A 26,216-nucleotide genomic window follows, 5' to 3' on the forward strand; every position below is an offset into this window, starting at 1 on the left:
AGGTGAATGCCCCAGCCCTGACATCCTTTCCACTTGAAACCAACTTTGACAGAGATGATCATTCCTAAACTTACCTGATTGGAGATTGGAGATTATAGTTATGAGGAAATCTACTTTAATGGGAATAGTGAATATTATATATATATATATATTATATATATATATATATATATATATAAATAAAATATAACCTGGTATAGGCCTTCAATAGTGTAAAGTGCTGGAAGGACCAGAATGAGCTTCCTAGGTTGTTGCTCTATAGTCTTGGGGTGGAACCAGGGAAGCTGCTCTACGGAAGCATTCAGTGTCAAGGCTTGTACAAAAATCCTTTTTTCTCGACCACGCTGAGAACTTTATATTTTACTTTACCATACTGTTCTACGTTACTTATGGAAATCCATCAGATAGAGATTGTCACGACCAGAACAAGTCTGGTATCAATGGGAAGAAGAGTACACTGAGACCTCAAATTACTGTGTTCCAGCCAGTGGATGCTATGCTTTCGTTCTAGGGCCTATTTTTCTGGATAGAATTGGGAAGAGCCCTCTCCACTAATTCCAGCTAACATCTGTCATAAGTATCAGAGGGGTAGCCGTGTTAGTCTGGATCTGTAAAAGCAGCAAAGAGTCCTGTGGTACCTTATAGACTAACAGACGTACTGGAGCATAGGCTTTCGTGGGTAAATACACACTTTGTCGGATGCATGTAATGGGTTTCAGGATTAAACAAAGCCTGTGAATGGCTAGCCAACTACAAAAGCAGTTTCTCCTCCCTTGGTGTTCACACCTCAACTGCTAGAAGAGGGCCTCATCCTCCCTGATTGAACTAACCTCGTTATCTCTAGCCTGACTCACTCTTGCTTGCATATTTATACCTGCCTCTGGAAATTTCCACTACATGCATCCGACTCATGCTCCAATACGTCTGTTAGTCTATAAGGTGCCACAGGACTCTTTGCTGATCTGACATAAGGATTTCTTTGCCTAGCTCACTAAGGGTGGACCCTTTTGGGAAAAAAAAATTCTCATATCTGCATTCACCAATTCAGGGCTTGACATCTAAGGAGTGGTCTGATTATCAGTGGTAGGTGCTCAACACTTCCAGAAAATCAGACCCCTATGAAGCATCTCATTCTGGCTCCCCAAAATCACTGGTCAACTTTTGAAAATCTTAGCCTCACTACTTTTCGAAGGAAGCAAAATAGAGTAAATTTATGGAACTTCAGAACTTTGGCACTGTTTCTATTGTCTTCTGTGTTTAACTCAGACCATTTAGAAAGACCATTTTTCTTCTTGATTTTTTGCCAAAAGAATTTGGAAGCTTGCACTTTGTATACTATATTATCATGAGATCCCAGGCTGAGTGGGGGAAAGCCCCAAGTCCTCCTCTGCTGTTGGTATTTCTTCCTCAGTCTCTATGATATTCCTGCATTTTAATATTCTGCTGCTCTGCTCAGCTTGTAGTAGAGTTGAAAGTCACTAAAATCTTGATCTGTAATCCATTTGTTAATCAGGTGAAGGATCACTATTGATAATTTCTGCAGCACAGATCTACTGGCCTAGGGAGAAAAGGGGGGTGGGTGTGTGTGTGTGTGTGTGTCACACTCTCTCTGCCCTGAACTGACATTACTTCCTAGCCTTTACAACACTGAAATGCCGGCAAACAGTGCTTTAGCTGTAATTCTATTATTTTTCCCATAACTAGTGTCCGGCATACAGAACGAAATTAGAATGTGAGTGAGACCCAGAGAATGAGAGAACACTAGACTAATCAAAGATGGCAGTGGCATACAGGTTTTTTTGTTTTTGTTTTTTTTAGGGGGAGGAGTGATAATTAGTTCTTGGTGCAAGACAGCAGGGGAAGAGGGAGGAAAAGCTGAGGGGAAGTCTCTCCAAAAGGCAAATGTAGCACTGGGACACTGCTGGGAACAGGACAAAGACTAAGCCAGATTAGTGGTCGGAAAATTGAAACAGAAGTTTGCAGTTTCCCCTCAGAAAAGCTCTGTGGCAGGGGGATCTGTCAGAGCCACCAGCCACGGCGGAAGCACATAGAACTCCACGGGTGAGGCATTCTCCTGCTGCCAGGTCTGGGTCTCTCTGTGAGCTGCAACAAGGCTCAAGTCTCCATTCTAATAGATCTGTGGCTCTCAGCATGATGAAGAATCATAGGTAACAAAAACTGGTAACATCCTTTTAGTCTTTCATCCTTTAGTCTATCCAGCTTCTCCCAACTCCCCAGATTTATACCTCCCAAAGACTAGACATATGCACATACAGCCCAAGTTCAGTACAGTCACCTCAGTGAGTGACCAACAGGAACACAAAAGAAGGTTTTTAAACAGACTAAGAAAATGAAATACCCTGACAATTACTAATTTGTGTAATATACTTGTAAATTTAATCTTTACATTTTTGCATATACTGTACCTTTAAGTCAGTGAAAACAAATTAAATATATCGTGATTGAAGAAAAAAAAAACCAACAACAACAAAAACAACTTACTTCCCAATGTTTTCAGGTAGTGCCTGCAGTGAGATGTCATTTACAGAAAGACACGTTAGATTCTGTAATTCAGGAAAGCTTTCAGGCAACCTATGGAAATATTAATTCAGATAAATCAAGCACTTGTACTACAATAACTATTCATATTGGCATAGTCAGATCATATATATTTGGTGGGAAAGGATATGAGGTGGCTCTTCTATAAAAATGAAAACAATAGTACTAAGACAAGGAGAAAGGCACTAGAAAAAGAAAAGTTAAAAGTAAACCTAATGGGTTTAATTTTCTACTTGTTTGTATGTATAAAGGCAACGCATATCTCATATAAGAAGAACACCACAAAAGATATATTCAAAAGCTGTCGAGGGAAGAGTTATTGTTTGGGAAGCATGAGAAATTTGGCTTACTTTTTCATGCCACCTGTTTCAATATTAGGTTATGGAGCAGCCATTTTTGTATTTTTAACTATTTGTTAAAGACATCTCGAGCCTGGAACACATTGCGTAGCCATCCTAGCCATCTTATATTGCTAAATACCAGGGGGCTTGATCCCAGCTGTGTGAGAGATGGATCATGCTAAGGAAAAGGTGACCTAATGTGGAACAGGGAGAGACCTTTTGGCCTAGTGATCAGATAAGATTTGATAACATGAGCTATCTTTAGGGCATGCAGCAAGAACCAGTTCTTTCCACAGATTCAGAGGACTGGGGACATCGGTGCATTTTCAAATGTCAATTGATTTTTTTGGTTTCTAATTGTTGGAAGGCTGCAATTATACTGCAGGCTTATTTATCTGGTAGAATTTACCTTTTTTAAAAGCTAGTCAAAATGCCTAGCCTTGCATCCGAAGAAGTGGGTATTCACCCACGAAAGCTCATGCTGCAAAACGTCTGTTAGTCTATAAGGTGTCACAGGATTCTTTGTTGCTTTTACAGATCCAGACTAACACGGCTACCCCTCTGATACTAGCCTGAGATAGGCCTTTTTTCTGTATAATCTAAATAAATAAAAATCTGATAGAAAAAAATGGGTTGACAACTTTTAAAACTGAAGATTACTACATTGGCTAGTGTTATAAATACTGGAAATACAAATAGAACACAAGAAAAAATTGACCCAGAAAAAGCATTAGATAATACTATGATGGAGTTTGAGTGGTTAAGTAAACACTGGACAGAGGCATGTGTGGGAATTTAAATGTGACTGTTTTTGGAGGGGCTTCTGGCCCCTGGGGCCAGACAAATTCTGTGTCCCCACCTCAGCCCTGCAGTCAGAGGAATTCTGTGCCCCTGCAGATTATTTGGGGGCGGGGGAAGCACCATGCCTCTGCTTGTCTCGCCTTGTGCATGCCCCTGACCCTGGGACAACTGCAGAGTAGAAGATACACCACAGGAACCAAGAATGCCTATTCTGCAAGGCATTGTTTCTTGCTTGAGTATTTAATGACGTTCATCAGGAGCCTCAACAACGAGACAACTAATTGGAACAGTAGAAGGTCATCGGTTGGAAAGATCTTTGACTGGCATTTACTACACGGAAGGAGGCGATTACTGGGATACACAAATCTGCGTGAACAGATTGCACAAATGTTCATGCTACTATATTAGATAGATGGAGCTGTTAACACTGCATAAGGTTACCCAACACTTCCGTTATAAGACATTGTTTTCAGTTGCTTCTAACTTTGCCAAACTAACCCTTTGGACTGAAATTTTTCATGCCAGGTATATTGCTCACGCTGAATATTTTCAAAAAGTTTCAGCAAAAATGGTTCAGCCATTTTCAAAAATAAGATTAGGGAAAAAACACATTTTTGCCATGTTAAACAAGTTATTCAACAGTTTTGAGAAGAATCAGCACCCATGCTTAGGAGCAGGGACTTCAAATGCAGTACAGGGGTTGTCTTTATGTCAGGGACATATATATTTTTTTTGTTCTCTTGAAAACAAATTTGCAAAATCTCAGTTCACACACATTCAGTAGAGAATTGTTAAGTTTGGCAGTTAAATCCTGATTTAGTTGGGGAAGGTCCTGCTTTGAGCAGGGGACTGGACTAGATGACCTCTTGAGGTCTCTTGCAACCCTAATCTTCTATGATCCTTCAAAGATTCCCTATGTGCTGAGTATGCTCAGCCCCTGGCTGTGGGGGCTGAGCAGAACTTTCCCTGTAATTGCTGCTCCAGCCTCCTACGCTGTTATGGCATCAGACCAGAAATGCAAGGAAACTTTTTCCTGTTCTCTCAATGCTCCTGCTTGCTGGATCCCAAGCAGTACTATGGAAGAAACCACTTGACTTGAATGCAGAGCGGACTAAAATCTGACCTGAGAGGGGATGAAAGGAGTAGACCAGGACTGGCTAGACGGAAGGAGACAGGGCAGAAAGATGTGTGACCACTAGAACACACTCTCCGCAAAAATCCAGATTGAAACCCAAGATTCCAAAGTCTGTGCAATGGATCTAAAATGTTGCAACCTTGCTAATGACCCATGTGAGTGTCAATATGGTTCCATGTGACTGAATTTCTCCTTGTTTGTTTTTTACACCTAGAAAGCTACAAACAGTCAAGCATTCAAAAGTTAGAAGATTGCCTATGCAACCTTAACTCGACCCCTTTTGTGTACACATTAGGATACAGTCTCTAATTATATAATCACATACTATATTTTCCACATTCCCTTCCTCATTCAGTGCACAGGATGAACTGTGCTCTAGGGATTAATCAGGACTGTATAGTGAAAGAGGCTGTTGTCTGTAGGACCTCTCTCTCATTTGTTGCAGAAGTTGGAAGGTGAGTAGTTAATGAGGCAGGGAATTGCAAGAAGACAGAGGGTGATCTCGTGGTTAAGGCAACTGAACACTGCTCAGGAGAACTGGATTCTATCCCTGCCTCTGCCAGAGTTCCTATGTGATGCTCAGCAAAGAACTCAGTGGCCAAACGTGAACATTTTGGTTGTGTGTTCTTCAGCTTCTGGATACCCAATTTGATACCTTGGAATCTAATATGCAAAAGTGCTGAGCACTCATAGCTTTAACTGACATCAATAAGAGCTGTGACCAATTCCAAGGCATCTCACTTTGGGCATCTAAGATAAGGAGACAGTTTTTACTATAGTCCCTCGGTGTCGCATTTGCCTTCTGTAATCTACGGAAAATACCACCACCTCACCAGGGTTTTGTGAAGGTAAATTCATAACTATCTATCTATCTAAAGCACTTAGATTCTATAGTGATGATCACCATACTAAAGCCCACAAGGAAGTTAGTAATTTTGTCTTCAGAGCAGGACTTCAACATAGTGCAGTAAATAAGACTTGAGGCCACATGTTGAACAATGAGAAGAAAGCAAAATATTGAACAGCTGCTCATTCCATGAGCACCATCCATCCGGTGCACTGAAAGAGGTAGGGGTTCTGTGGAAAAGTAGTATGTGATATAACTGATGGTTGTCATAATGTGTATGCTCAAGGAGACAGAATTAAAATGCTAAAATAAATTTGTTAGTCTTTAAGGTGCCACAAGTACTCCTGTTTTTTTTGCGGATACAGACTAACACGGCTGCTACTCTGAAACCTAGAATTAAAATTGTAGCAAGCAACCTTAATTGTATCAGAGGGGTAGCCGTGTTAGTCTGGATCTGTAAAAGCAACAAAGAATCCTGTGGCACCTTATAGACTAACAGACGTTTTGCAGCATGAGCTTTCGTGGGTGAATACCCACTTCTTCAGATGCAAGTGGTGGAAATTTCCAGGGGCAGGTTTATATATGCAAGCAAGAAGCAAGCTAGAGATAACGAGGTTAGTTCAATCAGGGAGGATGAGGCCCTGTTCTAGCAGTTGAGGTGTGAAAACCAAGGGAGGAGAAACTGGTTCTGTAATTGGCAAGCCATTCACAGTCTTTGTTTAATCCTGAGCTGATGGTGTCAAATTTGCAGATGAACTGGAGCTCAGCAGTTTCTCTTTGAAGTCTGGTCCTGAAGATTTTTGCTGCAGGATGGCCACCTTAAGATCTGCTATTGTGTGGCCAGGAGGTTGAAGTGTTCTCCTACAGGTTTTTGCATATTGCCATTCCTAATATCTGATTTGTGTCCATTTATCCTTTTCCTTAGAGACTGTCCAGTTTGGCCGATGTACATAGCAGAGGGGCATTGCTGGCATATGATGGCATATATTACATTGGTGGACGTGCAGGTGAATGAACCGGTGATGGTGTGGCTGATCTGGTTAGGTCCTGTGATGGTGTTGCTGGTGTAGATATGTGGGCAGAGTTGGCATCGAGTTTTGTTGCATGGGTTGGTTCCTGAGCTAGAGTTACTATGGTGCGGTGTGCAGTTACTGGTGAGAATATGCTTCAGGTTGGCAGGTTGTCTGTGGGCGAGGACTGGCCTGCCACCCAAGGCCTGTGAAAGTGTGGGATCATTCTCCAGGATGGGTTGTAGATCCCTGATGATGCGCTGGAGGGGTTTTAGCTGGGGACTGTATGTGATGGCCAGTGGAGTCCTGTTGGTTTCTTTCTTGGGTTTGTCTTGCAGTAGGAGGCTTCTGGGTACACGTCTTAATTGTGACATTTTCCAGCTTTTGAACCCTGGATTTTGAAACCTTACAGTTCTTTTCATGTAGTTGTTTTGAATGCAATATAATATATATTAGACAAAGACCAGTACATATTTATTTTCAGTAAATCATTTTAAGTGGCTCCCCGCCCCCAATACAACTGTTTTCCTTCATCGAGAAGTGTGCTGTATGTTGCTCCTCATTTTAAACCCCAGCAATTAGAAGCTTATTGCTATTTTCTAACACCTTGTGACTTTCTCTACAGTTTAGGGAATAGGGAAGGATTCAGCCTATGAGTAATCCAATCCTTTTAAACATTGTTACATCAAATATAGAAGAATCACAAAACTAATTATTTGCTAGAATGAGCAGCACAGGGCCTAACGGCACAAGTGTAACAAGCCATAACACAGTTGTGGCATCCACGTTTTAACAACGCTTTACTGCTAGCGTGGACATGACAACTATTACTTAGTTAGAGAATGCTATGGCCTAGGCTATGATATAGTCCCGTCATATTAGACAACACTAGCCTAAATATTCCAGGCTAGGAAGAGGGACGGCTACTGACAGAAGGCCCTATGTCTATGCAATGTTGGATTGGTGACCTTTCTACATGACAAACATGCTACTCTGTTCCATCGGGGAAGGATCACTTATGCAGATTCCCTCCCTATTTCTAAACCTCTAGAATCAGTTACAATGCATTAGAGGCTTTCCTTTTACCCGCTTCTTGCTAGATGTAACCAGCCAGGGCAAAGGATGATTTAGTTGGTGTTGGTCCTGCTTTGAGCAGGGGATTGGACTAGATGACCTCCTGAGGTCTCTTTCAAGCCTAATCTTCTATGATTCTAAAGGAAGATATAGCAGCCGCTGCAGCACCTGGTAGAAACTCAGAACTTGAAGGCTGAGCTGAGCCCCGCTTCTCCTAGCTGCTCCTGCACAGAGTCCCTATCATTCATTTGCCCCTATTTGATTTCTCTATCAATCACCTTGATTTCCCAAGAGCCTGTTCTTCTCTTTGCTATGTGGAGTGGTGGGGGTGGGGGAAATAACACTAATTCGTTAGGCTGAATCAGAGTCACAGCAATCAAGTGAATCCTGCCAAACTGAGCCAATCAAGCAACATCTAAAAGGACACTTTCTTAAAATGATCATTTATGATTTATTTGTTGCTGTACAGAACATGAGAGGAAGACCTACCATCAACTATTACTCTTTCCTAGGCCAAGACAGGAGGGAGCAGCTTGAGATGACCACTGCCACTATGAACTGCTTTCACTGCAACCATGCAATTGCACAGAGAGGGGGAATATGAATATTAGAGAAGCAGCAGCCACCACCAGATGGAATACAGTTTGGCCACATGGCACTGTATGAGTATGTTGGATTAGCCCTAATTCAGTGGATAGGGACACAGCACGGGTGCAAGCCTCAAGCATATGCAAGGAGAGCCATTATTTGCACCTGTTGAGTTAACCGCAATTTTAAACAGTCAAACTATGCCAATGCAGCTACACTGGTTTGCTGGTCACTGACTGCTAAATCCCACATATAGACAAAGGCTAGAGATGGAAGAAACAGATGACAGTGGAAAATACAGCACCATAGCTTTGCTGGTTTATACTGCTGGCCCTGCTTGAAAAATTCCTGGGCTTTTTATCATTTGGATTTGCGTTCTTAAGCACTGACTACATTCACATTTGTTCTGAGTAGCCTGTAATTGTCAAGCCCCTGGGAAGAAAGGGTGCACTTGTCCCTGTAACTCTGATCTCTGGCTACCACCCTGTGGAAAAAATAGACCCTGCGTGACTCAGACACATACTATATTTGCTTTAAGAACTGAGCAAGTTAAATAAGGTTGTAGTGCTGGCCTGGAAAGCACTTAGCATAAGGGAGAGTGTTACCTGGTCAGTGGGTTCCCACTGAAGTCTGCTACTTGTAGTGCTTTGCAAAAGGAGATGCTTTCTGGAATTTCAGGAATTTCTGCAGAAACAAACAAATGCACTGTTAACAATTGTGCTGTAGAAGACCTTTTATTTGGAAATGGTCACAGCATTACATAATGTATCTGGTCATTTCAAATCAAGGAAATTATCTTGGTGTGTGTTGTGACTTTTTTTAAATGCAAGACTATTTTTTTTAAAAAATGTTACCGATATTTCCAAATACAATTCGAGGTGTTAGTTAACATTTAGAGAGCCCAAAATTAATTGGGACCCAGACATTTTAGAGACTGTTTCACATGCCCCGCTCAAAGAACCTGGAATGCTCATTTGTCCTAATGAGGACTGTCTGTCAGTTGGCAGAAGATTCTCTGGAATTCAATCCCTCGGTTTAGCAAAAGCCAAATTCAGCCACTTTAAGGACATAGTTCTAGATTAATCCATCTAATCCAGCTCCCTGGCAATTTGGGTCAATATAAAGCCAGGCACTTTTTTAGAGGGTGTGTTGGCAGGGTGTGAGGGTGGAATAGAAAAGAGTAAATATCTCTGCCCAAATGTACACAGTACCATCCCCTCCTACTACACTAAAACCTCACACCTTACAGCAGTGGCTTTCAAACTGTGGGTCACGACCCGGAACTGGGTCATGGAATGGAAGGGACTGGGTCGCGGCGGCGGCTCTGGTCAGCACCTGTTCAGGTCAGCACTCTAGTCCCTACTTATTCCAACACCGTGCTGCAACCCAGAAATGGCCAGCAGCAGATCTGTCTCCTAGGCAGGGGGGGGGGGGGGCATAGTCACAGGGCTTTGCGTGCTGCCCCCACCCCAAGCACTGGCTCCACGCGCCCACTGGCCAGGAACCAGCCAATGGGAGCTGGTGGGGGGGGAGAGGGTGTGCCTATAGGCAAGAGCTGCACAGAACCGCTTGCACGCCTCCACCTAGGAGCCAGACCTGCTGCTAGCTGCTTCCGGGGCACAGTGTGGTCTGCGGTGCCAGGAGAGGCAGGAAGCCTGCCTATGCACCCCGGCTGCACCGCTGACCAGGAGCTGCTGAAGGTAAGCCCGTACCTCAATCCCCTGTTGCAGCCCTGAGCCTCCCCAAACCCAGAGCCCCCATCCTGCACCCCAAAACCCTCATTTCCGGCCATACCCCAGAACCTGCATCCCCAGCCCAGAGCCCTGACCCCCTCCCGCACCCCAACCCCCTGCCCAGCCCAGCCCTGAGCCTCCCCAGAGCCCCCTCCTGCACTCCAAATCCCTCATCCACAGCCTCATCCCAGAACCTGCACCCCCAGCCCTGACCCCCTGCCCCAGCCCAGAGCCCCCTCCCACACCCTGAACCCCTCATTCCCGGCCCCACCCTGCAGCCCTCACCCCAACCCTCTGCCCCAGCCATGATCCCCTCCCACAGCCCAAACACCTCATCCCCAGCTCCGTTGTGTAGCAGGCATCAACAATTTTCTTCAACTAGGTCACCAGAAAAAAAGTTTGGAAACCACTTCCTTCTAGTAGTACTCTCTTGAATCTACGTCTCAAAATAAATGCAAAATACTGTTACTCAGGCTTGGTCTACATTAGGAATTTATGTCAGCATAACTACATCACTCAAGGGTGTGGAAAATCCACATCCCTGAGCAACACAGTTATACTGACCTAACCCCAGTGTAGACAGCTACTGCCAGTTGAGGAGGTAGCACCTTCACTAAGCAGATGTGAAAATGGTGGTAAGAGTAGACAAGTCCGAGGTCTGGTTTGATACAAATGAAGATAATCAGATATTTGTACATAAACATGAAGTTTCAAATACTGTACAGTACATGAGTAGAGCTTTAAAAAGTTGCCTGCCAGGTTTCATGCTTCAATGCTATTTTCATGAGCAACCTGTGTTAAGGACCCTTAAGTTCTTGCATCAAATTCCAAGAAGAATAATGCCCACACTAATAGGATGTATTTGCTTTAAAAGTTTCAGATTTGTGATCCCATCATTTACTTTGAAAGGAATAAAATTTATACTAATACTTGGATAGAGATAAGCATAGAGGAAAACAGCAAGTTTAAGTATTAACGGCAATTAAACCTTTGTACATATGTCACTTCCTTTCAAGCATCCTCTTTTGAAGAAGAGCCCCCCTTTCATCTATAAATTGTTTAGATAGACTAGGTAGTAGAAAGCACTTTCAGAATGTTTATCTCTAGAGCAACCCTAATTCTTTGTTACTTCTATTAAACTTATCTTAAAATGTAGATACCACAGCTTCATCCTTGGAACACTTAGTTCAACCATTTTAACAAGAGGCAAAACACTCATACCAAGGACAATGAAATGGGAAGCTCTGGTTAGAGGAGTTTGCCAGGGACAATAATGTAATTAGTTTGATCTAGTGTTTTAAATCTACCAGGTTTTGATTTATTTTGTGTTTTGGTCTCATATTGGTCAAACCAATGACGACGACAACAACAACAAAAAGGTAGTTATCTACTTTCTCAGTTCCTCCAGAACCTTCACAGAAATATTACGCATTAAAAACAAGCGCAAAGTATACTAGAACTATATATCTAAATTCTCTCCAGTCAGAAGAAACCAAGGTAAATCTCAAAAAAGTAATACCAATTTCCCAGTTATAGATTTTCTTTTCAGTTCCCTTCCATCCTCCTCACATTTTTCCCAGACCATATCCCCTGTTTAAGTTTGTTAAATATATTCCTCCAATTCTAAGCACACAGGAAATGTAGTCAGGCAGTGATCCGATACAATTACTCACACAAATAGTCCCCTGGACTTTACTGGCCAGCAGGACTGTAGAGCCTATTGTGTGTATGTGTGTGGTGGGATGTATATTTAGTTTAAAAAATGAATTTGGAAAGTGTGTTCCAATCTGATCCATTAACTTTAGAGTTTCAACTCTAGAAATCTGATTTAGGTATAGCAGGACTTCCTCCCTCCCCTACAAATAAGCTTTCCCACAATTATATTGTGAAGCCTGTGGGAAAATGTTTACTTTGAATGACCTCCAAGTGCAGAACTGAAGTAAGAGCAAGCAAGACCATCTGCAGAAGCAGTGCTCAACTAAGTTTAGATGCTCAATGAGGAGATTATGTAGGAGTGTTTCCCTGGTAACCTCCTTTGCTTCCTCACAAAACTACAAAAAGCACACCAACTTACACCTTACACCAAGCACACCTACAAGACAAGATCATCCTACTGATATAAATAATATATATAAAGGATCAAAGTGTTCATCTGCATTTCTTTCATTTTTAAACTGCTGTCAGTGAGAGGCAAATGAGCACTAAAAGATGACTGAGATCACAGGAATCTGAGCACTAATCTCATGATTCTTTGCGCATCCAGGAAATATCCCGCTGTGAAAGTTACCTAGAAAGAGCACTTAGTGTCCTGAGATGCCTACTCACAGTGCAACATGCTTTGATCAACATAGCACTGTACAGTGTGGACACAGCTTCAAAGGCAAAGTAGCTTAAAGCAGTGTGTGCAGCAGTGTGGACACCGCTCATGTAGCTACATCTATTTACTTACCTTGATAGAAGCTATACTGGTATTTCTGTTAATGCCTGAGCCCTGGTGGAGTGCGACTTGACATTCGGAGAGAGGCTCAAAGCTAATTGACAACAGATGGAAAGACACTGATCTTAGAGACTCCCTGTGGTTCACAGATTCCAAGGCCAGATGGCACCATTGTGATGAACTACTCTGACCTCCTGTACAACTCAGGCCATAGAACTTCACTGAAAGAAGTCCTAGAGTATATCTTTTACAAAAGCATAGCTTGGCCCTTTGACAGGCCAGATATAGCCACAGAAGTGGGGCGATAATCTAAAATGCTCAGCCCTGTCAAGATAATAAAGCAAGGCTCTTGAAACTTCCAAAGTAAGCAGCTTCTCCCCTGGCATCGCGTGTGGTTTTGGAAAGCCAAGTAGTAAGTTAATAGACTGATTTAGGTGAAATTTCAAGACCACTTCAGAGTGGAGCTGAAGGTGTTAGCTTCGTAAGTTCTTGACCCTGAAGAGATCCAGTCATAAGGGCTCGTAGCTTGCTGACCCTCCATGCTGGAAGCAATAGCAACTAGAAAAACTGTCTTGAGTGTAAGATGATGAATCGAACAATTCAAGGGCAGCTTGAAATAGGCTCTATGAGCTTTAGGAGGACAATGTTGAGATGCCACACCGGAGCAGTATTTCTAGCAGGCAGGTATGTAGGTAGGAGGCCCTTGAGAATTCTGATATCAGATGAGAAAAGAGAATGACTGTATCAGAGAGCAACACCGATACTGCTGCAAGGTGAACTTCAACAAATCAAATGCCAGTCCAGCGTATTTCAAATGCAGTATTGGTGAAATATCAGGTCCATGATGGATTCTGCAGCAACCAGTCAAGACTGGTTACTACATGTCCGTTTAAGAAGTCTTCCAGGTCACTGCTGGCTCCTAGAAGGTACAGAGCAAATGGGATTACTCTGCAATAATGGCACCATTTCCACATCCTGATCGTTTCCTGATAGAGAAGGGATGACCGAAAGCCTCCTTCCTTGTTTACGTAGTACATCAGGGAAGTGCTGTGTCACAATTACAGGCAAATGGTCTCCCCCTTAAGTGCACCCCTCCCACTTAAGAGACAGGCCTAACTTTCTGCATCTTACTCTGGGCCATGGGCCAATCACTCAGACTGGAGGGATGTATACACTGCAATCGAAGGTGTGATTGCAGCTCATGTAGACATAGCCACACTAGCTTTAAGCTAGCTAACATGGCTAAAAATAGCAGTCCAGATGTGGCAGCACAGACCCCAGTGCGAGCTAGCCTCACAAGTACATACTCAGGGTTTTGGGTGAGTGCTTAAAGCCCACACTGCTGAATCTTCACTGCTGTTTTTAGCTGTACTAGCTAGATTAAAAAAAAAAAAGTCACACCTTTGTTTGCAGCAGTGACATACACTTGATCTCTGGCCTGCAGTACCCATTTTCTAAAAGTGGGAATGCTACAGGTCCAACTGCATTTGTACCTGTGAGCCCTTTCCTTATGGGGGCCTGTGAACAGCAAACTGATTAAACATTCCAGTGACTCAAAAAACAGCATCTCTACAGAACAAAAACAATGCATTATATTCATTCCCCCAAAGATGCAGAGCATACAGGGCAAAGAATATAAACAGTAAGTGTCCTATGCGTTTGGATCTTACGGTCACCTTAAATTTTCCTTGCCAGCTTTTCAAAGTTCCCCTGCGGCTAGCATTCTCCCCAGGCATTCTGAGAGAAACAGACCATCCTGCTTGCAGCAGGCACTGTCTGTGTGTTCCCTCTGTAACATGTCAACTTTAACAAACACTCCCTGGGCAACCGTCCTTGGCTCGCCCAAACCCACTCCTTTTTTTTTTCCCCCTAGGCCCAGGGTCCTAATCAATTTACCCTGTATCTACACCACAGCTTGTGTCAGCATAACTTGTGTCGCTCAGAGGTCAGTAACAAAAGTTACTCCAACATAAGCACCGGTAGGGACAGCGCTATGTCGGTGGGAGAGCTTCTCCCGAAGATACAGCTTCTGCTGTTCGCAGGGGCTGGAGTAGTTAAGCTGGCGGAAGAGCATTCTTCCATCGGCTTAGAGTACAGTGACCAGATGTCCTGATTTTATAGGGACAGTCCCCTTTTTGGGGTCTTTTTCTTATTTAGGCTCCTATTATCCCTCATCCCCATCTGGATTTTTCACACTTGCTGTTTGGTCACCCTAGCTTAGGGCGACTACACAGAGAGTTTGCATTGGTGCCGCTGTAATCTCCCTAGGGCAGCCGTGCCCTTAGTGTTCCCTTTGATGTCTGTCTCTCTCTCTCAGCCTTGGCAAACCAGTTATATCAACAAGTTGGGGCCAAGGAGTCACCTCTTCACAGTTTTAAACCTGGCTACTACGCTTGATTGTTGGGATGCACCTTATATAGGCCTGTTTTACCTTTCCTGCTTGGTTGCAATAACAACCCCTTGTGATCTCAGTCTATAGCAAGTAACCCATCATGAAGAAACAGAGGCATGCACCAGATTTATAAAAAACACAGATATTTCCCAGTTCATTACATCTTGTTTGTCAAGATCTGCATAGTGGATTTCTGCAAAACAGGCAGGACCACTACACAAGCCAACCAGATGGTACTGAGCTCCAAGACTTCCACATGCATTTTCAAGTTGTCTTGAGATCAAGTTATTTGCATCTGCGGATGACTTAGGTGGGTACCCCATCCTATCCTTGAGGAGTCTCTCACTAGTGTTGTCAGGAAGGGGGCACAAGAGAACCCCCTTTCATGTCCTCTGAATCCAGCCACCAAGCGAGTTCTCATTGAATTTGGGACAGGAACATGACTCTTGCTCATGTGATGTCTGGACAGGGTGTACACAGACCTCAGCTGCAAGGGCTGCAAATGAAATCAGATAAGCCAACATGTGGCCTAGAAGCTCCAGACACGTATGCACAGCAAACAGATTTGACTGAAGGTGGTCTGTCATCCACTGGAGAAAATGGAACTTGACCTCTGAGAGGAAGACTTTGGTCAAGAGACAATCAATCAATCAGGGCTCCTATGCCATCATAGGACTATGATGGCATGATTTCTTATAGTTTACCCAGAGTACTAGTTGGGAGAACAGGGAGAGGAACACACTGCTGAGCTGCTGCAGTTTCCTCCCGGGATCTGCCTCTGATCAGCCATTCATGTAGATAGGAAATCCACATTTATTCATTTCTCCTTAAATGTGCTGTGACCACTGCCAGGCATCTTGTGAAAAACTGTGTTGCTGAGAGTTTGAAGGACAATACCCTTTATTGGCAATGGTTTGGTCACACTAACTGTGAGGTACTTCCTGTGGATTTCACTATAGGGAAGTATGCATCCTGCAGTTGAGAGCCATAAACCAAATCATGAGCTTGAAGAAATGAAAGGATGGAAGCAAGATTTACCATCCTGATCCTGAGGCAGCATACACATTGTGATAAACTCAGGACAGACAGTTGCAAGAGGGGGGGAGGAGTCAGTCCCAGAGGGTTAAAAGGCCCTCCTCCTTATCAACTGGGAGGCAACTACCGGTCAACCAGGTTCAGCTGAGAAAGGGTTACCAAGGTAGCAAATTAGAATCAGCTGAGGGGAGCTACCTGAGGGTAATTAGGACCAGCTGATTCCAACTTGGAGCTGCCTGAGACCTTTTTAAACCCCTTCCTGGGAGGAAGGAAGGGGGGAAAAAAGCAGAGAGAGAAGGAGCCCGGCTGCCAGGAGTGTTGAAGCAGCAAGCCTCCCCAGGAGGAGCGGCAGGACGCTCTCCTACAAGGCAGGGTAAAAAATACTTTAACTAAGACTGATGGGAAGACAGGGGACAGACTTCCCCTGAGTTCTAAGGGGGACTGCGTTACCCAAGCCGGTCTGACCAGAGCTAAAAACAGCAGAGGCTGGGGAGACTGAGACGGGACTTTGCCACAACATTCATTGAGTTTCTTCAGCTATAGTACAGGACGAAGACCTCCTTTCTTCTTCATAAGAAGGAAATACTGGGACTAGAAGCCTCTTCCCCTGAACTCTTGTGGAATCTCCTCTATGGGTCTTAGACAAAGCAATGAGACCACTTCTGCTTGAAACAGTCTCTTGTAAGAAATGTCCCTTAAGAGGGCCAAGGAAGGGGGGGACTAGAGGGTTAAAAGTGGAACTGGATGGACTAGCCATGGCCAATCATCTCTAGCACCCATCTGATGTTACCACAGATCATGCCCAGGGAAAAGATTATGCTCTCTGGGCTGGCTCTGTTGTGGCTCCCAAAAATCCTGTCAACATTTGCTGGTGACCCAAAGATGCAGGGGGAAAGGAAGGCTGGCACCAAGAAGAAACCTGGGTTCAACAGGGCCACGGTAATCAGGTTGTCTGATGTGTTAAAATGGCACTCTCTCATCTGGGGTTGATGACTGTATGGCTTGCAAGACAGGGCTGAGATGTGGATCTCCAAGTGGAATTAGAGTCTTTTTAAAGGAGCGCAAGGCATTGTCTGTCTGCTCACTAAATGGTTCCATGGCTTCAAATGACAGGTCCTCGATTGTGGCTTATATGCGTCCCTGCTAATGCCCAGTCCTTGAAGCCATGACACTCCGCACACAGTCACCGCTGTGGCCACAAATACAGCCATTGCCCACCTGTAGGCCCACCTGGCCAGCAATTGGTCATCTATGATTATTTCTTTGAGCTTTTCCCTGTTCTATGGTGGGAACTTTGATAAAGAGGACATTGCTCTACCCAGGTCAAAGAATCCTAGTTGGCCAAAAGGGCTTGATATTTTGCCACCCATAGCAGGGTCTATCCCTCATTTATATGGATGGCAATCCTAACCAGGACAGAAGTTGTCAATATGTTGAACAACTGTTGATTTTTTTTTCTTGTATGACAGATGTATCTATTTCTAGAGTCTCTACAACTCTCATAAGGAATTCCTGAAGTAAGCCAGCACTGAGGCTACTACTTCCATCAGCTGACAAGGATGAAAAGTCCTTAGGTGGTAAAGTACAGTGGAGGTGTTGCTCTGGTCCAAGGTCTCCTCCTTCCTGGTTCCCTCCTCTCCCCCTGCCCTGGTGTCAGTGATCTCTTTCTCCTTCTGGAGTGTGGTAGACATTTGCTCTTAGAAGCACATGGAGGATGGACCCCAATATGTTCAATAGGGCCACAGTGGTATGTCCTATGGATGTGGCTGGCTCATCTGATATTGGCCAGTTCAATGTCAATCCTGATGTGACGGTGGCTGAACCCTGTAGGGTCTGCCAAGTGGTCTTTCAGTGGTGTCACCCATAGATCTCAGAGGAGAGGATTCTAGTGATGTGCTCTAGTGAAGGAGTAAATCTATAGGAGCAGTGCCGGGGCTTACAGAGCTCTCTGTACAAGGACTGTACTGAGGACATGCCTGGTTCTTCTGGGGGCACATCATCAGGTGGCCTTTGTTCAGCTGTAGGCATCAATGCCAAAGGTTGTGCCACCAATACCAGGGTTGGCACTGGATAATTTTTTTCTTTATGCCACAAGCTGTTTTTTGTCACTAGCCCTCAATGTCACACATGAGGCTCAGTGGTTCTCTCCTGAGGTTTTATGCAGTCTGTCATGGGTGGGTAGGCCCTGAGCTCAATCTAGAATATCTGCTTCTGTGTTTGGGGAAGTCTTGCTCTGGGCCTGAAACAAAACACTGACAGCTCTGGTACTGACGCCTGGTACAATGTTTTTTGTGCCAGTGTTGCTGTCAGCACTGGATCTTTTCTCTCTGCAGTCTTCTCTATGCTTGTTTTAGGTGTTGTATCTGTTAGAGTAGGCACATAAAGAAGTCTGTTTGCCTGGTAGCTGGGTTCTGATACCTGTTTCCTCAGGGTATGAAAAGACCTCAATAGATTTGCAGGACACATGGATCCCTTGTGCATCCTCAAAGAGAACTACCAGCACATTGAGAATTTATCCAGTATATCAGTGGTCCCCCAACTTTTCACATTGTGTCTCCGTCTGCCCTCCCACTCCCAGGAGCCGCAGTCAGGAGCTGGGGCCAGGAGCAGGGCTGTGGCTCCCAGGAGGTGGGGGATGCACAGACAGGGGTAAGGGGACTGAGGCTGGGGCCGAAGCCACAGCCAGGCCAGGAGCCAGGGGCCAGCAGCTGAGAGCGGAGCCACAGCCGAGGCCAGGGGCAGGCTGGCACTCCCTCCTCGTGCCCCATGAAGGCTGTCCAGGGCCCTGCCACACTCCCCCCTCCCCCAAACGTTCCTCCATGTTGCCCCCTACCAGTTTGGAGACCACTGCAGTCTTTGGATCTCTCCTAGACAGAAGAGGCATCTGCTGTGTCCACCTTCAGTTAAATTCACCTATCACAGGAATGGCAAGGTTTGTAGCCCACAAGTTTACAATTCGCCATGTTAAGATGCCCTGTACAAAGGGAAATGCCAGACTCTACCCATCCCTGCACAGAAATACAAGTGCCAAGTTTGACTTTTGAATTAGACAGCTTTCATCTCATTCCGCCATTTGAATATTGTTCATAAAGGACTAAACTGGGCACAGTACAGGGGTAGAAAGAAGGCACCAGTTGGCATTCAGAGTTAGCCACACAGTGCCTGTTGTAGTTCCCACGTAATTTGCCATAGCCCTTTGCTATAGCATAGTCCTTTTTGCTGGCCAGCATACAGGATGGTTGACCCATGGGTCTGCCCATAGTTCACTCCTTTCTGCCTGTCACGGAGTCCCTGGGCAATGCTCTGGAACTGCTCCCTACGAAGCCATTCAGAACTCTGGTGAAGTCTCCTCTCTGTGAGCAGATTGTCTTCAGGGCAAGAAGCTCATATAGCTTCACCTTCCTGGGTCTCACCTTGGAGCATTCAGCATCCTCTGCCCCTTCATGCGCTTCCCACAGCGAGTCCACCCAGGTGGGGTACTGGGGAAGCCAGAGGGTCCTGCACCCTAACTTTGCAGTCAGACGTGACTCCAGTAAAACAGAGGTTTATTAGACAACAGGAACACGGTCTAAAATAGAGCTTGTAGATATAGAGAACAAGACCCCTCAGCCGGGTCCATTTTGGGGGGCAGTGAGACAGACACCCAGGTCTGCACTCACTCCACGTCCCCAGCCAGCGCCAAACTGAAACTCTCCAGCCCCATCTCCTCTGGGCTTTGTCTCTTTCCCAGGCCAGGAGGTCACCTGATCTCTTTGTTCTCCAACACCTTCAGTTGGCACCTTGCAGGGGAGGGGCCCAGGCCATCAGTTGCCAGGAGACAGGGTGTCGGCCATTCTCTGTGCAGACAGCATCACTCCCCGGCCCTCTAAGGCTCTGCAACAATCACACCGCCTTATCCCACCACCTAGATACTTAAGAAGTGCATAGGGGAAAGTGCAGCACTCACACAGCATTCCGAGAAAACATTAAGAACATTCCCACTTCGTCACACTGCCCCCTTACCAGACAGTTGTCCAATCGATGGGGAGAGAACAACCGTATTTGCCCTTGCACTTCCTCAAGCGTTTGGGCTTTATTTTGACATGTCTGAACGACATTTCAGTTAGCATTAGATTTTAGCTCCTCAAAGCAGGGACCTCATCTTCTCTTTGTATAACACCAAAGCACACTGTCGACACTATAATATCTATCTCAAGACAAATGCTACAGTGATAGGCACAACAGTTTAAAAACTAGTGAGCACCTAGAATCCTGTCCGGTGCAGCCCAAACACAGTTAGTACCTATATTTCCCTCTTCTCCAAAATCAAAAGGAGGAACTATTTTCAATCTAGTCTGGATAGCTTTGGAGAAGGCATATAGAAACAGGACATTGTGGCAAGGCACCCCTTCTGCCTCGCCAGACTTAGCGCTCCCTCCTCTGGCAGGGACAAGGCCTGGGGTAAATCAGCCCCACTCTGGAGTGTGTATCTTCCCTCTTCGGGGTTGTTTCTCAGAGCCTTCCCGGTAGGCCTCGGGGCAGGCCTGAAGAGTGCTCTTCTGCCAAACAAAGGGAAACAAGTCTATAACACACTAAAGCAAAAGGGGAATACCTTTCCCGGCCCCCCCCCCCCCCCCCGGCAGAGGTGTTGCCCTGTCACTGGCCCCGGAGTGTCAGTCCTTCCCCTAAACAGGCACTGGGTTTGGGTGTCTCCCCTATGGGGAGGAGCGCAGTCTCACACACTGGAGAAGTGTATCTTCCTGCTGCTGCCAGCTTTGCAGCAGTTTGTCCTGCCCCCAGGGAGCGGTTGTAACAGGTTTCAGGCAGCCCTTAATTGGACTCAGGTGTCCCTAACTGACCACAAGTAACTCCTTCCCCGCTTGTAGGAAAAAGGGCCTTTAGCAGTCTAGGGCTAATATACCTGTTTTCCCAGACCCTCCTGCAGCCGTCCGGCCTGACTTTGTCACAACATATAACAGAAACAATCTTGAAATCCACTCAAAAAAACCTAAGAAATAATTTCAGGAATTAATCATGCCCCTAAATTACCATGCCACTTCGTGGTTTTATAACCACATTTTAAAGAAATTATCTTCTACTTCTGTATAAAAGACCCACACAAAAACGGAACAAACAAGTATACTGAAAATATTTTTCATCGAATCTTTCAGCTATCTTAAGTGTCATTTGTAACACAAGTAAGTAAAATTAAGGCCAAAGACTGATTTTTAAATTGACACAAAACCCCTCAGTTTTCTTAGTATGCAAAATTTCCGATTATAAAGAAGTGCAGACAGCCTGTTTAGATCATGTATAATTCATAGATTAAAAGAACATGCTTTCCTGGCCCATTTTCTCCTATTTCAGACCCATGTAAAACCCAAGGATTATGATTTCACTACAGAAGCAGAAATGCCTTCAATAAGTGGAAACAAATACTGAGGATGTTTGGGTAAGTGAGGGAAAAGGAGGCTTGCTCATAAAGTGTCTCTTCTCTCCTTTCAACTACACCTTCTTCCACACACACTCCTACAGAAACATGAATTCGATATTCACTTGAGTCACACTATCATAAAAGTAGATAAAAAAAATCAATTAAGGCTGACAACTTCATTTTTCTTCATTACATGATGACATCAGGAAAGGATTATCAAGCGAGCTGCAATATCTGAACACTGAAGGTCAATTTAAAGCAGAAGATTTAAACAATATTTCTGAGCTCCTTTTATTTAACAGTTAAAGAAAATTACAGGTTATAGGTGAGCAGGGAAAAATATGAAATAAGGTCCAGGATGAAACACGGTACCTATCAAGAATCATCCTGGATTGATAATTATAAATCGAAGAAATAACCATAATGGAAGAAATGACAATGACCAGTATAAAATACTGAGGTCCCTGAGATGGTGTTAAATTTCAGTGGGCTATGCAGTGTCTTCCATTTCTGCTCACTATTAGGTTTCATAGCTGATATTTAAACAGTACATCCGTGCCAATACTAAAGCTAACCAGGTAAGATACTTTTCACTGTTGCTGGATAACGGACTCAAATCCTGCTTAAATATCCAGGATTTTTTCTAACGCTGCACACTGATGAATGCTCTGCATTTACACGTGCTGCTCCAGATGTTCTGGCATACACAGACTATGTGCAAGCACTGCTAAATAGTAAGGCTATAAAGCACTCATAAGCTCTATGACGTATGACAATGCAGCCACGCTAACAGCAAGCGAAAGTTGTGCCAGCACATAAGTAGATAAAATCAAGCGCAGCAGTCGTGTCTGTAAGAGGATATACCTTTTTCCAGGCAGGGTTGCTCTCTGGTAATTTATTACCCTTGTTTAAGAAAAAAAATTATGCTTATGGCTGACAATTTAGCAAGCTTGCTATATTTCATGTACAAATGACCTTGGGAGAAAAAAGTCTGACTACAGAATTCCCTGCATTGTATAACACAAGCAATACTTCCTTCAAGGTTTTAACCAAAAACCTCTATGTATCTCATGTTCAGTTTAGCACTATTTTACTTTTTTCCCCCTAGTAGGTTTTCACCATATGGTGAAAACAACCTTGTTCTGGAAACCACTTAAAACTAAGCCACTCACTTCTACACAGAATAAAATGGGATATCTAGCCATAATGCACTGCACATCAACACAAGCAGCACGAGCAACACTGACGCAAGGAGCCATGCATGAATACGCACAAGCGATATACTAACTGCGGCTGCTTTATGTCAACGTAACTAGTGTCAGCAAAAGTTTGTATTGTAGACATGCCCTAAATCACTTTTGAAAATGAGACTTAGGCTCAGATTTTTTTTAAAAGGTATTCAGGAGTCATTCCATTCAGTGGTGTGATGCCTTAGTGCCTACAATCACTCCGAAGTTTCCCACAGCTGGGTTTCCTTTCCCTGTTCACTTACCAAGATATTGGAAATGCTCCATGCTCCCCTGTAAAGGTGAGGGTGGGTTGTTGGATTTTTTTAAAACTTCTGTAGGTGTTTTCAGTCTCTGGATCAATTTTCTAGCCCAAATCAGAAATGGAGTACTGTGATCGGCTGGTTAATCTTGTCAGCTGATATTTGCTAATATTTGGCAATTTTACTCAACATTTCTAAAGTGGTTCTAAAGCTCTGCCTTGGCTCCTCTGAGATTTATCTATGGAACAATATTGTATCCCTTTGGGAAGGTCTAACTGCCAGTTTTAAATTTAGACAGTGACGGGGTGGGGAAGAACTGGAGAGGAGAGAACGCTTCAGTTTTCATAACTTTCTCCCTGTGCAGCCCATCCTCCACTTGCCTCTGGATTACCAGCTGCTGGCAACACTGACAGGGGGTCCTGTATCTATTTTGTTTGTACTCTGCTCAGTTCAGTTCTGTGTGGCATGCTGCAGTAAAATGTTCAAAGACACGCTTTGCGCAGGTGGAATACCATCAGATTTTAGTAAACACCAAGCACAGACTGCAAAACGCAACATTGCCTGGGTTCTTCCAAATTAGAATGAAAACTGCAGTCCATAGCCAAACACTTCAATCTGGTCAGTCTATCTTTGTAGAGAGAAGCATTCAGGTCTCTGAATAGTTGACTTGGTCTGCTCAACTTGAGTAGTGAGACAGAGAACTTTGCCTGTAGCTAAGTATTGCAGATTTTGACATATCTGCATGTAAGATATTCATTCCCTAGATTTGTATAAGGCACTCTTTTCCACAGAAGAGCAGCAAGTTAAACAGGCAGTTACACGCCTTCTTCTTACTAAGTTCAGTCTCTGAGCTCTTTACCCAGACAGAGTCCCTATTTAAAGTGGATAACTGTTAGCCAAATGTGACTTTGTAACAGGGTTTAGTCACTGCTGGGGCGCCCCCTTGTGGCTGCATCTGGGGATTGGCTATGCCTAGTCTGAGGCCTCCTTCCTTCTCTTACTCATGCCAGGTCCCCTCTTGCTCTCTTGGTGGCAGAGGAGCTGGGCGTCACTCTGCGCCTGCCTGAGGTTTGCAGTTCCAGGGCCAACGCTACCACGAAGTACAGCCCCTGTCAGCACCACTTTGTGCCTGCCCAAAGGCTTGCAGTTTGGGGGAGCAATGCCTCCCTCTGCCCCCGCAAACTATGCCCATGTTAAAAAGTGGAGGGCATGGTCCAGCACTGGTGGCCTCCTCACTTTCACAAAGGTTCCAGCACTCTTGCACCCAGCCCTGCGCCCAGTGCTTAGGGGCTAAAGGGGCCATGGGCACAGCGCCCCCCAACTACAGGGCCCTGCACAGTTGCCCACCCGTAAGGCTGGCCCTGCCCTCCCCAATTGATACACACCCCCACATCTATGCTGCCCAGCTCTAAAGGTAGTGCCTCTGTCAGCAGCAGCAGCACAGAAGTAAGGATGGCAATACTGTGACCCTGCTACAATAGCCTTGCGATCACTGTCCCCACAACCCTCTTTTGGGTCGGGACCCCCTGGTTATGACCCCAGGGAATTTCAGATGTAAATATTTGAAACCATGAAAGTGACAATTTTAAAAATCTTATGAGTGTGAAATTGACCAAAATGGACAGTGAATTTGGTAGGGCACCCTATAGCTCCTATCTGTGTAATATTTCCCTCCATGATTTAGGTGGAAAGATCAAGGTACGATAACATCTGGAGAAAAAATAAGGTTATATTCAGGTGGAACCAAACATGAGAGAGGTGTAAGGATCATCATGACTAGTGCTACCAAAAAAAAAAAAATCACTTATGAATTGGCAGCCAATATCAGATAAGCTACTGGCAGCTAGATTCCACTCTCGGCACATTAAGTGCACCATAGTCCAGGCATACACTCCAAACAACGATGCAGATGAAGAGGATAAAGAGAGATTCTATACAGAATTGAATGATGTAATGAAAAAAGTACCAAACCACGATCTTGTCAGTTAACAGGATATGTCCTGATTACAGGAGATTTAAATGCCCGGATTGGAAATGAAAGAAAAGGTTGGGAAATAAACAGTCATCGGCCACATACAACTGGAACAATGACAGACAATGGCACAAGACTTATTGTCTTTGGCGCAAAATGCAAGCTTAGCATCTGCAATTCTTTCTTCCAACATACACAAAAAACATGGATTTCTCCAGATGGCCACACGCAAAATGAGATACACTACATCTGTGTTAGTCAGAGGTGGAAAACATCAGTGTTAGACACAAGGATATTTAGAGGACCAGATATGGGGAATGATCACTACTTGCTGAAAGCAACATCAAATTGAAGTTTAAAGCACTCAAAAAGAAACAACACAGATTCAGATTATTCAATGCACAGAAACTACAAGATTGCAGGCTATGAAGAGAGTACGAGATAGAGGTCAAGAACAGGTTTGAGGCTCTTAAAGATCTTAAAGAAAACGAAGTGGAAAAATACTGGGATCTTTTCAAAACAGCTATGTTAGAGGCAGCTGAAAAGATAATTGGTAGAAAGAGAGGAAGCAATAAACAACAGTGAATGTCAGAAGAAACATGGAAAATTATAGACAAAAGAAGAAAACAAAAGGCTCCAATAATACAACATGTGACTGAAGAAACAAAACAGACCTATAGGAACCTTGACAAACAGTAAAGAAACAATGCAAAAAAGATAAGCGAAACTGAATAGAAAGTAAGGCTAGTGAAGCTGAAGAAGCAGGAGAAAGAAATGATACAAGAACAATCTACACGATCCTGAAACAGTTAACAGGATATGTATCAAAATTCAGACATGTCCCAGTGAAAGGGAAACAAGGAGAAATTTTGAAAACACAGGAGGAACAAGAAAATAGATGGGTGGAACACTTCGAAGAAGAGCTAAACCAACCAGAACCAATTACAAGACTGAAATTTAACAGTGACAAACCATTAGATCTAGATATAGATGTGCCTGAGGTAAAAATCAAAGTAGTAAAAACAGGATTGCAGAAGCTGAAAAACAACAAGGCACCTTGTAGAAGGGTGCTGGTGCAAATTCACCTAATAAGCCCCTGCTCAGCCAGCCCCAATCAGGGGAAATAGATTGGGGCTGGGGAGAAGCCTGGTGCCTGGCCTTTAGAATTGGCTGCACCTGCGAGCCTGAGGATTCAAGGGCTATAAAGGCTGGCTGGCAGCCAGAAGAGGGGGGAATGGCCAGGGGAAGGTCAGTTTCCAGGCTGAGGGCAGACGCTGTTTAGGAGAGGAGATTATCAGGCCTGCAAACTCTGTATATAGCATAACACTGGTGCTGGGAGAACATTGTGTAAATAAAGCCATGGGTGCTGCATAACTAGAAGCCTCTCTGA

At 44.3% G+C, this 26,216-nt stretch overlaps 1 protein-coding gene across 1 annotated transcript in view; it reads right to left on the reverse strand.

Annotated features, from left to right (window-relative positions):
• LRRC1 (leucine rich repeat containing 1) overlaps window positions 1-26,216 on the reverse strand; it is a 112,208-nt gene that overhangs the window by 46,174 nt on the left and 39,818 nt on the right. Inside the window, exons 3-4 of the mRNA XM_039532289.1 lie at window positions 8,961-9,039; window positions 2,503-2,592 (exon numbers count right to left, since the gene is read on the reverse strand). Coding sequence (XP_039388223.1) covers window positions 2,503-2,592; window positions 8,961-9,039 — 169 coding nt within the window. The remainder of the gene's footprint in view (window positions 1-2,502; window positions 2,593-8,960; window positions 9,040-26,216) is intronic.

The sequence above is a fragment of the Mauremys reevesii genome, linkage group 3, assembly GCF_016161935.1.
Source record: "Mauremys reevesii isolate NIE-2019 linkage group 3, ASM1616193v1, whole genome shotgun sequence".
NCBI classification, from domain to species: Eukaryota; Metazoa; Chordata; order Testudines; family Geoemydidae; genus Mauremys; species Mauremys reevesii.